This window comes from Tetrao urogallus, assembly GCF_951394365.1.
Source record: "Tetrao urogallus genome assembly, chromosome: 21".
Taxonomy (NCBI): domain Eukaryota; kingdom Metazoa; phylum Chordata; class Aves; order Galliformes; family Phasianidae; genus Tetrao; species Tetrao urogallus.
In genome coordinates, this window is record NC_136834.1 from 6555974 (window position 1) to 6568442 (window position 12469).

General features: G+C 50.4%; 1 protein-coding gene across 2 annotated transcripts in view; it reads left to right on the forward strand.

Moving 5' to 3' along the window:
- The window catches only part of CAMTA1 (calmodulin binding transcription activator 1), a gene marked incomplete at both ends in the record, with an annotated part of 208992 nt that overhangs the window by 174452 nt on the left and 22071 nt on the right, over window positions 1-12469 (forward strand). For both annotated transcript variants that reach the window (XM_079545499.1, XM_079545500.1), the window contains 4 exons: window positions 1030-1170; window positions 2961-4816; window positions 5950-6076; window positions 6420-6554. In XM_079545499.1, the coding sequence (XP_079401625.1) occupies window positions 1030-1170; window positions 2961-4816; window positions 5950-6076; window positions 6420-6554 (2259 nt within the window). The remainder of the gene's footprint in view (window positions 1-1029; window positions 1171-2960; window positions 4817-5949; window positions 6077-6419; window positions 6555-12469) is intronic.

Consider the following 12469-nt stretch of genomic DNA (forward strand, 5'->3'; position numbering starts at 1 on the left):
TGGTTGTCAAGCAAGCATAGAGGGACTCATTACTAAACCAAGTGCAACACTTTAAATAGTGATAGGAGGAAAAATACTTGTAAACCTTATTTACAGCATTTCTGCAAGTTTCTCATCTCAGCCAATAAAAATGCAAACTCTGATACAGAACTGGAGTGAGGTGAGATGCTGCGAGGCAGTGTAACATCAGTGGGTGATGAGGAAGTGTAACAACAGGTGATTAAAAAGGCAGACCCAGGAACCCCGTCCCACTGGCTGTTCATGACATACGGAAGGGCCCAGGAGGAGAATAGGACATTTCACATGCCATCTTTACTCTCTGGCAGTGTTGTCAATAAGTGTTGTGAACAGGCCCTTGTTTGCTTCTGACTTTCTTGCATGAAGCAATTTGCTGATGGAGAGCCTGCGGGTCTTCCTGGCTGTGAGGTGAGGCTCAGCCCTGCATGCTGTCAGCATTCCATGCTATCGATTTGTGGATGTCACTGTGCAGGGATCTGTGAGTTGAGAGGTGAAGTCAGTGGGACTCAACTTTGGCAGGGCTTTCTGGCTTAGTATTTTAGAAGAAATCTGCTTTTCCAGAGTATGACAAAGGCATTGGAAAAAAAAAGCTTTTCAAGCCTAACCTGTCAGGAAAGGAACGCCATGGGAACTGTGCTGCCAACAGCCAGCACGTGGCAAGGTGTTCGCTGAGCCCTGCTGCACATGCAGTGTGTGCACGCAGTGTGCCCCTAACATTGCTTAGAGAAAGACAAAAAAAGGGTGTAAAGTGTTCCTTACAATGCATTGTTTTACTTCAGTGAAGCACAAGTACTCTATTGTTGCTTCTGGATTTTTTAATGCGTGTGGTAAGTCTTGGATAGGAAACCAAGAAAGTGGTAAACCAATAACCATTGCTGTTACTTTACATAGGTCTCATCAGCTCTGAGTAAAATCAGCAGGAGAGGCTTTCTGCTGTTCTTTTGGGATGACTTCTGATGTTTCCTGGTGTGTTTTTGAAGTTCCTGATGAGTTTTTCTGTTCCCTTTCCAGTTCATGGTATTAAGTGGACGTGCAGCAATGGAAACAGCAGTTCAGGGTTCTCAGTGGAGCAGCTGGTGCAGCAGATCCTCGATAGTCACCAGACCAAACCGCAGCCTCGGACACACAACTGTCTCTGCACTGGTACCTTGGGTGAGTGCCACAGGAGGGCACGACGTGCTTGCAGCTTAACCCAGGCTTGGAATGGGTTTTGCAGCACAAAAATGCTGTATTGTGAAATGTTGAGACCCAATGAGTGTAGAGGCAATAGAAGATTTAAGAAAAAAAAATGCACCTGGAATTTCTGTTTAAAAAAAAAAAAAGAAACCACAAAACCAACAGCAAACACTTTGTGCTGTGCCCTCTGTATGTGATTTGCTTAGAAAGGTGCGTTCTCTTCTGCATGCTTCAGAATTTATTGTTCTGCCAACATTACCCTCAGAAACTGTTGCCCTGCAGCCTGCTTTGCTGGAGAAGGGCTCAGGTGGTTACTTACAAGGCTGCACTCGAATAAGACAGGTTTTATTTAATTACCATGAAGACATGAGAGATTTCTCTCCTGTTAAAAAAGATGGTTTTGTTTGGAGACTAGAATGGCAGGAAACAGCATCCTAAGTGTTAGAGCTTTGCACAGCAAGTAGGAAGCAGAATGATTCTTTTTTCCATCTCATCTGCTTTATAGCCAGTCCTTCCTACTACTTTGGTCAAGTAAAATATATCATATACTAATTAGTCTTCAGAGAAATTTATAAAGGAAAGTTGTCTGTGCTTCAAAGGGTTTATTTTTTTCTGCTTTTCTGGGCAGTTGTGTTATACAATTGAGGTTTTTAAGTAAGAATGATGACCTCTGAAATACCTGGGTTTGGATTAAAATTCAAGCCTGAAGGCTCAGCATTTGATCCAGGTTTGCAGATCTGAACACGAATCCTTTTATGCTTCCCTTTGATGTTTTGTCTTGTGTTAAGTCTGCCGCCTGGTTTTTAACATAACAGTATCACTTTGTTTTGTAAAGGCTGGCACATTGACACACACATCCCCAGTTCTTTGCAGTCATAGGCAAAGACTGCAGAGTGAAAGCTTCTCATGTTCCTGTTGGTCTCTATACCTAGGAGAATAGAGAGATTTAATACTGCATTTAGTCTGTCCTGAACTACTTTGAGTGACCTGATTCAAATCTTGAGTGCATAAAAGAGAAGTTCCCCTTCAAGGGCAAGGAACAAAAGGGTTGGCAAATTAGAGCGCCTATGCAGACACTTTGTGTTGCCCAGAAGATGGCATTCATAATTGTGGCCATTAGCTACAGGGAGCTTCTTTTCCCCATTAGTCATTGTACAGTACAATAGTTGTTGTTCTTACCTCATTCTAGGGAAAATGAATCCGTTAAAGAAGCACACCTCAATGGCTGGGCTGTTCTTTAAGCAACAAATGCCATTCTTGCACTGGAGTTTGTGGATAGGACACTTTCCAGAAAGAACAGTTTATCTCAGACTGCCCGATTTCCGCATTTGCAGAACAGGGCCTGCAAGGCAGAAACAGTCTGCCATAGCTGACAGACTTGCTTTGCAGACTTTGCCCACGTTAAATAACTCTGAAAGTTGGCACAGATGCTGATTCCTTTCCTCTTTATTTGTTATCAGGGCAGAAAGAAGTAAGGTGAGGGTAGGCGCTATGTGTGGTGAAGCTAAGTGTGCACGTGTTCCTGTTCCGAGGTTTGTCGTTGTGCACAATGGATCTATGTGTCAGATGGAGGGGGAGCTGTACACGTGGCATGAGCAAGAAATCACTTCCACGGTGCTGCTTGCTCTCTAGTATGTGCGCTTGCTCTCTGCATCCCTCACACAAGCACCTAATCATGGCTTTCCTTTACTACAGCTGTAAGACAGGCAACCAGCATGGGTTTAATTTTGTGCTTACTGAACCACCAATGTTGTTTTCTGGCACAGGGGCAGGAAGCAGTGTGCATCACAAGTGTAACAGTGCCAAACACCGCATCATATCACCAAAGGTCGAACCAAGGACAGGTGGGTACAGCACTCATTCAGAGGTACAAAATAACGATGTCTCTGAAGGCAAGAACGAGCACAGTCATGGCAAGGCCTCCAGCCGGGAGAAGAGGAATGGCAAAGTGGCAAAACCAGTGTTGCTCCATCAAAACAGTACCGAGGTTTCTTCCACCAACCAGGTTGAAGTCCCTGACACAACCCAGAATTCTCCTGTGTCCATCAGCAGTGGATTAAATAGCGATCCAGATATGGCGGATAGCCCAGCAGTCACTGGTGTGTCCAGCATGGCTGTAGCATCAGTTATGGGAAGCCTGTCACAAAGTGCCACAGTGTTTATGTCAGAAGTCACCAGTGAGGCTGTGTACACCATGTCACCCACCTCCGGCCCGAATCAACACCTTCTGTCCTCAGATGCGGCTGCACAAGGGCTGGTACTTGCTGTGAGTTCTGATGGACACAAATTTGCTTTTCCAACAACAGCCAGTTCAGAGAGCTTGTCCATGCTACCCAGCACCGTCTCCGAGGAACTTGTGCTCTCCACAACTTTAGATGGAAATAGAAAAATTCCAGAAACCACCATGAATTTTGACCCAGACTGTTTTCTTAATAACCCCAAGCAAGGGCAGACTTATGGTGGAGGGGGTATGAAAGGTGACAGCATCAGTACCAACATAAGGCAGTCACCCACCACAGAACGTAGCTTCAACTTCAATACAACCCTCACGAAGGAAATTAAAACAGAGGACACGTCTTTTGAACAACAGATGTCCAAAGAAGCATTTTCCTCCACTTCTGCATCTAACACTCTCACCCTCACTACTGGTTCAGGTTTGCTTCCATCTGGAGGGGGTCTGAGCCCAAGTACCACCTTGGAGCAGATGGACTTCAGTGCCATTGACTCCAACAAGGACTATTCTTCCAGCTTCAATCAGACAGTCCAGAGCCCTCACGTTCATCAGACCCCTTCCCCCAGCTTCTTTCTGCAGGATGCCAGCAAACCTCTTCCCCTTGAGCAAAACACCCACAACAACCTGAATGACACAAGTGGCTCATTTGTGAATACAATAGGAATCCCCAGTGTGAAAACAGAGTCCCCGTCCCAAACCACTTCCAACTGCAATGGCACGGTGGAAACCAGAATAGAGTCCACCTCTTCTCTCCAGCTCATGCAGTTCCAAGCAAATTTCCAGGCTATGACTGCAGAAGCTGAAGTTCCCATGGAGACCTCCCAGCAGGCAGAAGGGAATGAAAATCTACTTAAATCAGGGGATCTTCAAGCCTGCAGCACAGAACACTACTTGCAACCTGAGACCAATGGAGGTATCAGGAATGGGAACAATCTCCCTATTCTCCAAGGAAACATGGTACAAGGACTCTATCCTGTGGCCCATCCCAGCTTAAATAACTCCTCCAACATGGAGCTTAACTTGGACCACTTTGACATCTCCTTCAGCAACCAGTTTTCTGATCTAATTAATGATTTCATATCTGTGGAAGGTGGGAGCAATGCCCTCTATGGACACCAGTTGGTGTCAGGTGACAGTGCCGGACTCTCTCAGCCTGAAGACAGTAACAGAACAACCTACAACCAGGCTGAAATGTGCATTCCTTGCTGCAGTCCTCAGCAAGCCAACATGCAGCTCAGCAGCACAGAGAATGGAGCCAGCACGATGGCATACATGCATGTGGCTGAGGTGGTCTCGGCAGCTGCAGCACAAGGCACTTTGGGGTTGCTACAGCAGAGTGGGCGCTTGTTCATGGTGACAGATTATTCACCAGAATGGTCTTACCCTGAGGTAAGTCAGGGCTTTTAGTCCTTAACGTTTACTGCCTTATCCTTACTTGCTTTGTTAATAACAGCTCCAATAACTGTTTTGTTAAAGCTTTGACAAGGTTTTAAACACATTTATCTTAGAAGAAAGAGCATCCAAGGCCATTTGCATGTCTCAGTGTACTTTTAATTAAGCACTCTGTCACCCTGACAGGGCCTTTTCTTCACCTAGAAACGTCTGAACAGAAATGTTTTGTTTCATTGAAAGGCCAAGTATTCCCACATGATGGCCTCGTGCACTACTGTGTACAGCCTTACTGCACTGAACTGCGTGTGATGGATCTTGCTAATGGTACAAAGTAGTATTTATCCTATGTCAGGTGTATGTCCTGGCACAGCTCTGCAGTCTGTTCCTTCCTGCTCACGTGTGTGAGAAGAGGAGCACTCCCATCATGGCATGGTGAATGTCCTGGTGGTGCCCAGCTCCACGCTGAGCCTCAGGGAGGAGGCACAAGGACTGTGGGAGGAACTCAACCGTACTTCTGCAGATCTGTGCTGGATGCAGCTGGTGCCTTTCCCACCAGCAGGAGAGGCGGATGCCAAAGCCTTGCACTGTGTGGCTGACACAGCACTACTGAGACCCATGTCAGGGCAGGGAGAGAGATCTAGGACAGGCTCCAGTTGCGAAAGTTGGGGTTGAAGGACCCCCTCGTACCCCTGCTTTGCACAGCCCCTTCAGGGACACCCCTTGTGACCATGCTTCCTTTTTTAACCAATTTCTCAGTACCCAGTAAAGTGCAAGGTGTATCACTGCCAGCAGGAGGAGGGAACAGGAGGAGTGAAGAGAAACAGAGATGCTCTGTTATGGAATGCCGTTTGCATTTCCCCTATAGTGTAAGGTTTGGTGGCCAGAGAACGGCACCACGAGGTGTCCCAAAGGCTGGAGCAGCAGCAGCTGTGAGCAGAACAGTCCTGGCAAGGCAGGTGGATGGAGGTATTCAGGCTCTGCAGAGCGCTGGGATGTTGCTGGCTACTGGTGCCAAAGATCTGTACCTGCCCTCATGATTTTGTTTGCGGTTTAACCATTTTGGTGCATGGTCCTCTCTGGATAGGGCTTTTTTCATGATGCTCCCTTTTTTTCCCCTCTGCTCACTGTAGGGAGGAGTGAAAGTTCTAATCACTGGTCCATGGCAAGAAGCCAGCAATAATTACAGCTGTCTGTTTGATCAGATCTCAGTGCCTGCATCTTTAATTCAGCCAGGAGTACTGCGCTGCTACTGCCCAGGTAAGGAATGGCTCTCCTACAGCTGGTGGCTTCAGAGGAAGTTCTTGACTTTCAATACATGCAGAATAACTGATCCTTGCTTGCTACTTGAAATGCTGTGAAGTTGGTTAATTTAAAAGAACCTATTGTATGGCTCCTAAATGTGTTTTAAAGCCTGCCTGTTTTAAAATGCAGATTGACATTTTGGACTCTTCAGTTGTGTAGTCACAAAAATATTGCTGAGTGCACCCTCTGCTCTCGTTTCATCTGCTGCCAGGCTGCCCGTGGGGAGTTCACCGACAGCGTTGTATTTTGGCATTTCTGCAGGGAGGTCACTGTCTCACCACTCGTTTTTCTCTTTTAGCTCATGACACTGGGCTCGTGACTTTGCAAGTTGCCTTCAACAATCAGATCATCTCCAATTCTGTGGTGTTTGAATACAAAGCCAGAGCTCTGCCAACCCTGCCTTCCTCCCAGCATGACTGGCTGTCTTTGGATGGTAAGAAGTGCATGATATTCTTTAACTAAGCTCACCAAATGGTAGAACTGTGAATGAAAGGAGCAGCTCCTGGTATGGGAGAGGAACGCAGGGGGCTGAGGCTGCGTCGTGGGGAAGGTCTGTCACTGAGCACTCCATTAATCAAAGCCCTCTTCCTGTTGACAGAAAAAAACATGAGTGATCAGAACAGAACTCTGTTAGCTTGATGTCAGCACTGAGGGATGGGAATGTGGGCTTGAGATTTATGTGATAGCTGTGCTTGCAAGTGTTACATTTGGGCACACCCCTGAAATGCGTTTTGTAGAGGAGAGATGGGAAGAAAGATAGTAGAAGAGCATGGGAGCCTGGAACAGCGGGCTGGAGGAACTGAATATCCCCACTTACCTGTGTCCACTGGTGCTCCTTCTAAAAGCTATTGGAGAAAATGAGAAGTCACTACGGCCTGCAAGGAGGCAACAGATCTGCTGGCTGGTCTGTTATTTCTGTACTACTGCATGAAATTCATCGATTTTCTTTGAGAAGTCGCCAAGGTGACAATTTGAACAAGATGGGCAGGGCCTTCATTTCCCTTCCTGAGTGTGATTGCTGGAGCAGCTTCCAGCTCAGAGCAAGGAGATCTAAGGAAAAGAGCTGGTTTGTTTTAACAGACACGATAGGATGGAAAAGAACAAGCAAGACTGCTTTTGTCTTTTTTCACCAGAGAGTCAACTGCTGCAGTGCTGCATTTTATGCACTCTTAGCAAAGTCCTTACATGTTCGTGTTAGGTGACCCATTTGTTAAGTGCCTGCTTTCTCTGCTCTGTACAGGAGACAAATATGGTAGGGTCAGATCTGAAGTCTTCAGAGATTTCATTGCTGAGAAACTAATATTAGTGCTGCAAAGTGTTATACGAAAGAAATCACAGGAGCGGTTGTTTGCAGTGGGCCGTACTGAAGATGAGCAGTAATGAGCTAATACACTGATTCTGTTTGTTGCTCAGTCAATTAACCTCATCTAATTTTGTCTGTGAGCTGCCAATGTAGTAACTGCAGTTCAGTCACAGAATCGTCACAGAATTGCATGCTCTGGGAAATCTGCTGTGGATGTATTACTTTGATAGGAGCTTGACTTCAAAACGTTGCTGTAATCACAAAGATTTGAAATGTGTGTTACTGTGTTATTATTGCTGCACATACTTTGACAGACTCGGCAGATATGTAGAACTGATTGACGCCAAGGGGAGAAATACTGAATAGTTTTAAGCTTAATGCAGGCCAGCAGTGTGCAAATGTCGTCAGGCGGTGTTTGAAGGGATTTTGGTGGGCTCCTTCCTTCTGTCTGGGAAGCCTAGGCAGAAGAAGCTGCTCTCATTAAGACATCAGTTAGATGCTTCCTGTGTGCCGGCAGCAGCTGTGAGTCTGGGGCCATCACAGTCCCTGCTCATCGGTGTGTGTGGATCATCGTGCGGTCTCTCCAGTGCGGCGTGCAAAGGGGCTGCGTCTTAAAGCTCTTCTTTGGTCCTTTCCTCAGTGCTGGTGGTTTGGAGGAGCTGCAGAAGGTGGCTGAGTGCTGCCTGCTTGTGTTGTCTGTGTGCTGGGGAGCGGGCAGGCTTTCCATGAGTGCTGTGATGTGGTGGAAGGGAGGGGGACTGCAGCAGTGAACAAAGTAGGGCATTGCTAACGGGGGGGAAAAAAAAGGAAAAGGACCGCTGCAATGCAGAGGCCCTTCAGGGAAAAAGACTGAATAATTCTATGAACCATGAGCTATCAGAAGGCTCTGTCGTGGTGCACAGTGCTCTGAAAGCAGCAAATGATATTCTTTTTAATGGACAAGCAACATCTTTGCTTTTATTCTGAGAGTACAGATGTTAGTTCAGCTATAAGCTAATGTGAATTGATTCTACCAGTAGAATAAACACACAAATCCTCATCTTCTCTGTTTGCTCCTAATTGCACTGCATTAAATCCTTGTACTACTGCCGGTTCTGTCGTCTCGATGGAAGGATGCTAAGGACTCTCTGCAGTCCCAAAATACAGACCAGGATTTTATTATCCTTTCTACTTAATCCGAAGGAATGCTCTGAGTTCCTTTGTGTTTAAATATTTCAGCTATGTGAGCACTGCAGGGTTAACAAACTCCACCGTACTGCAGAAATGGTGTCATCCCCAAATCCCTTTAAAATGAAGACAAAGGCATGCTATGTAGGGGAGGTGTGCGCTGAGGTGACAGTAAATCAGCTGTCTTTTCTCAGCTCTGCAGATACCCGGAATGCTTTATCTTCAGCTTCTTTTCTTCAGGAGGAATCACAGCTCTGGAGAAGTTTCCAAGTTTCCAGCAGCAGGAAAAAAAGGAGCATGAAGGGATCTGTCTGCTCACTGGCGTGCATTGGTGCTCCTCCTGCCCCAAGCAGTGCCAGCAGATCCCCCTGTGCCCACACAGCACCTTAGTATGATCTGCTGCTGCTGCTTCCTCTTGTTTGCTGTTGGTAGAGAAGCGCTCTCAAGACAAATGAAAAGCAAACAAAACCCTTCTGACCTGAAGGGCAGAAATGAGAAAGGCTTTTTAGTACAGGCTTTCAGTGTGTTTGCTTCCCACTGCAGAATTTGCTGCTTTCAAAAGGCACTTGTAGAGACGGTGTTTGCTTGGCATGGGGTGTGATGGGGCATTTAGAGGGGGCCACTATGAGTTGCTCCTTGGGGCTGTGCTTATTATGCACCTGCAGGAAGGAAGTTGTGAAGGAATAAGTTAAATTGTCAAGGAGAATGTAAAAGTCTGGGTGGGGAACTGAGGGAGCTGAGGGTTTGGGTGTGCATAGGATGGGCAGAGCTGTGGTGGGAACTAAATGGCACTGATAGGAGGGAGCATGACAGGCAGCTCTCCCAGCCCGCTGGTGCTCAGTGAGCTCTGGCTGCCTTTCCCGGGTGGAAGATGCAGAAGTGTGGTGGCATGGTGCTGTTGGTGTGACAACGGATGTATGCATGGCACCCAGGCAGCCCCCAGGCTGTGTGTGCGGAGCTGGTGGCGTCTTGTTCACCTGGACCTGATGCCTGTTTCTAGCATGGGAGTGTGTGAGATGGAGACAAGACGACCTTGCAGGCACCGTGTGCTCATACTGGTGAGGTCTGAAGATGCACGGAGGCTTTATCTGTTCCGTATTTTCATTGAGACTTGCATTTTTGGTCCCTTCACGTACAGCCAGGCAGCTTCCATGCACCTGTTTCTGAAGGCTGCGTTCTGTTGCTCCGACTGCGTTTCGCAGACGCTGTTTTCTGCTTCGCTGCGGTGGAGGCGTGGAGACGGGAGCGCTGCGGCTGCTGCCCGTCCCGAGGCTCCGACCGCTTGCCGGCGGACGCGCCGCGGTGCCCGGACGGCTCGGGACCGCGGGCCGCACGGCGCTCCTCGGGGATTTCACGCTGGCTTTTAACGACGCAAAGAAACCGTTAACGTTTCTTAGCTCCGCACGTCGGCCTCGGGGCGCCTACGGAGGGACGAGAGCCGCAGTGCCGGAGCTCGACCGCTCGGCGCCGGCAGCGCCCAGCCCGGTGCTGGCGGTGATGTCACCCGGGCGGGGCGGGGCCCGGCGGCGCCGGGAGCGGCGCGGAGCGGGGCAGGGCAGGGCCGGGCCGCCGCCCGCGCCGCCGCACACAATGGAAGGCGGCGGCCGCAGCCTCCCGCCCGCCGCAGCCCCGGGCCGCCGCTGAGCGCCGCCGCGGGACGGGGCCCGAATCCCGCACCCCGCCATGGCGGCGCCGAGGGGCCCCGGCGTGGGCTGAGGGCGGAGAGCCGCGGGGCGGCGGACAGCCGCCGTCGGGGCGCGGAGCGGCGGCTCCAGCGCGCAGTGCCGCATCCCCGCGCAGCCCGGAGGCGGTGCTCGCCCCGCGCCGCAGCTCTGCCCGCCGCTCCGCTCCGGCTCCCGCCGCCGCCTCCTCCTCCTCCCGCCGCCGGAACATGGCCCTGCGCGCCGCCGGTCCGCGCTCCGCCGCGGGGAGCGCTCTGCTGAGGCTGCGGCGCGCCGGGGAGCTCCGGCTGGCTGCCGGCGTGCCATGAGCCCGGCGGGAGCCGCGGCAGACAGAGCCGGGCCCGTCCTGCCCCGCCGCCGGGCGCGGGCTGCAGCCGCCGCCGATGCCTTTGTAGGCGCCCAGGTCAGTGTACGAGGGCGGGGATCGCCGCTCCGTTCGCGGAAGGCTGCGGGACGCGGCGGCGTTTGCTCGGGGTCGGGTCCGTCGCCGTGCCCTCCTCCCTCTTCGCCGCTCCTCGGGCGCCGTCACGGACAGACGCGGCTCCCGGCCCGGCGCTCGCAGGAGCATCGCACGTGCAGAAGCGCGCTGTAATGCCTCCGGCTCGCGGTTTCCCATTTGGGTGGGCATGACGAACGGGATGGCCCAGACTTTCCCGGAGGAGCTGTGGATGCTGTAGGCACATCTGTTCCCAAAATCGTTTTGCAAAGCGGCTCTTAAGGAAGAGCGGGAATTCAGACCATCTGGGCTACTCTCAGTTGAGAAATGGGACAAACGGGATAGATGTCTGCTTCCAAAAGCTCCCGGTGTCAGAGATCTCGGCCTCTTTTCTCTGCCCGGTTCCAGCGGGTCGGTTTGTTTCAGTTCTGCGCACAGCTGCTGCAGCCCGTCTTGGAGGAGGCAGACGCTGCAAGCACCGCGTGCCGCCGTGCCGATGAGCAGCGTGCCGGGAGCTGATGCTCCTTGTGTGCTTCCGTGCACATCCCGTACGGTGTTGGCACCTGTGGGAAAGCACAGCGAATTTCTGAGCAGCTGGGAAGTGCTTTACGGAGGTTATGGACAGAAATGGGCACTTGAGGGGGGAAAGTCAGCCTGACCTCCCCATCTCCTGCTGAGTTGGAATGGCACAACGCAGAGATTCCGTTCCGTTCCAGAGATCCACAGACCTTCACCTGTCTCTTGGGCTCAGTGTGAACTGTGTTTTCCTGTACTTGTGGCGTTTCTCTCTGCCTGACGGCGATCTCCCTGACAAGCAGGTTGTCCATATGTTGTACAATATTAAGGAGAAATTTTAAGTGCTTTTGTTTGGTGGTTGAGATCGCTGCCTGTGAGCTCCACCATTAAACAGACCCAGCCAGGATGTTACTGACAGTGATGACTCCTCAAAAACAAAGCAGGTCAAGCCAATGCTTCGACTTGCTTGGTGTTTTTACTGTACAGAGGAACCAAGCAAAATGTTACATGCAAACAACCAATCATTTGTAAAATAGGAAGAGAGCAGTAATGAAGTGCTTTTTGGGTTCTTTACTCGTCCAGTAAAGCAGCATGTAGAGGTGAGAAAAGCAGCTCAGTGCAGATCCCTCAGAGACACAGTGTGAGCCATTGCCCACCAAATGGGGACACTGTTGCCACTCTGTGTAGCCTGAAAAGTGAGAATCCCAGCATGAAATACTTCGGGTAATAATTGTCTCTAGGACAGGGCTTGGGTTGGAAGATGGGGATGGACACGTGTGCTGTCACTGGGAGCGCTTCAGTTGTGAATGCCTTCTGCAGCACAAGGTTTGGTTCTTGTTTTACCTGTGCCATTTAGGGTGGGAGCTCCACCCTTTAAGCATCTTATTGCCTGCTGGTGGGATGGCGTGGCTGGGCAGCACTGTGGCTGTGTGGTTTTGGTGGTTCTGTGGGGAGATTGTCCCACCTGGTATCAGCAATCACGTGCATTCGCAGCAGTGACCCCGTAACCTTCACACGTGGGAGAAAACTTGGGAGGTGTTGGAAAGTGCTGTGTTGGCTGCCTTCTAACACAGGGTGCGTATGTGCAGATTCAGACTGATCTCTGCGTGGGTCGGGTTCTGGCTGAGCAGCTCCTCCTGCCCCCTGTGGAGAGTTTTGCTGCACTTCCAAGTTTGTGACCCATGGGGCAGTGCCTCGCTCCTGCGTGAGCACTGAGAGCACTAGGAGTGCAAACGGCCTTTGGC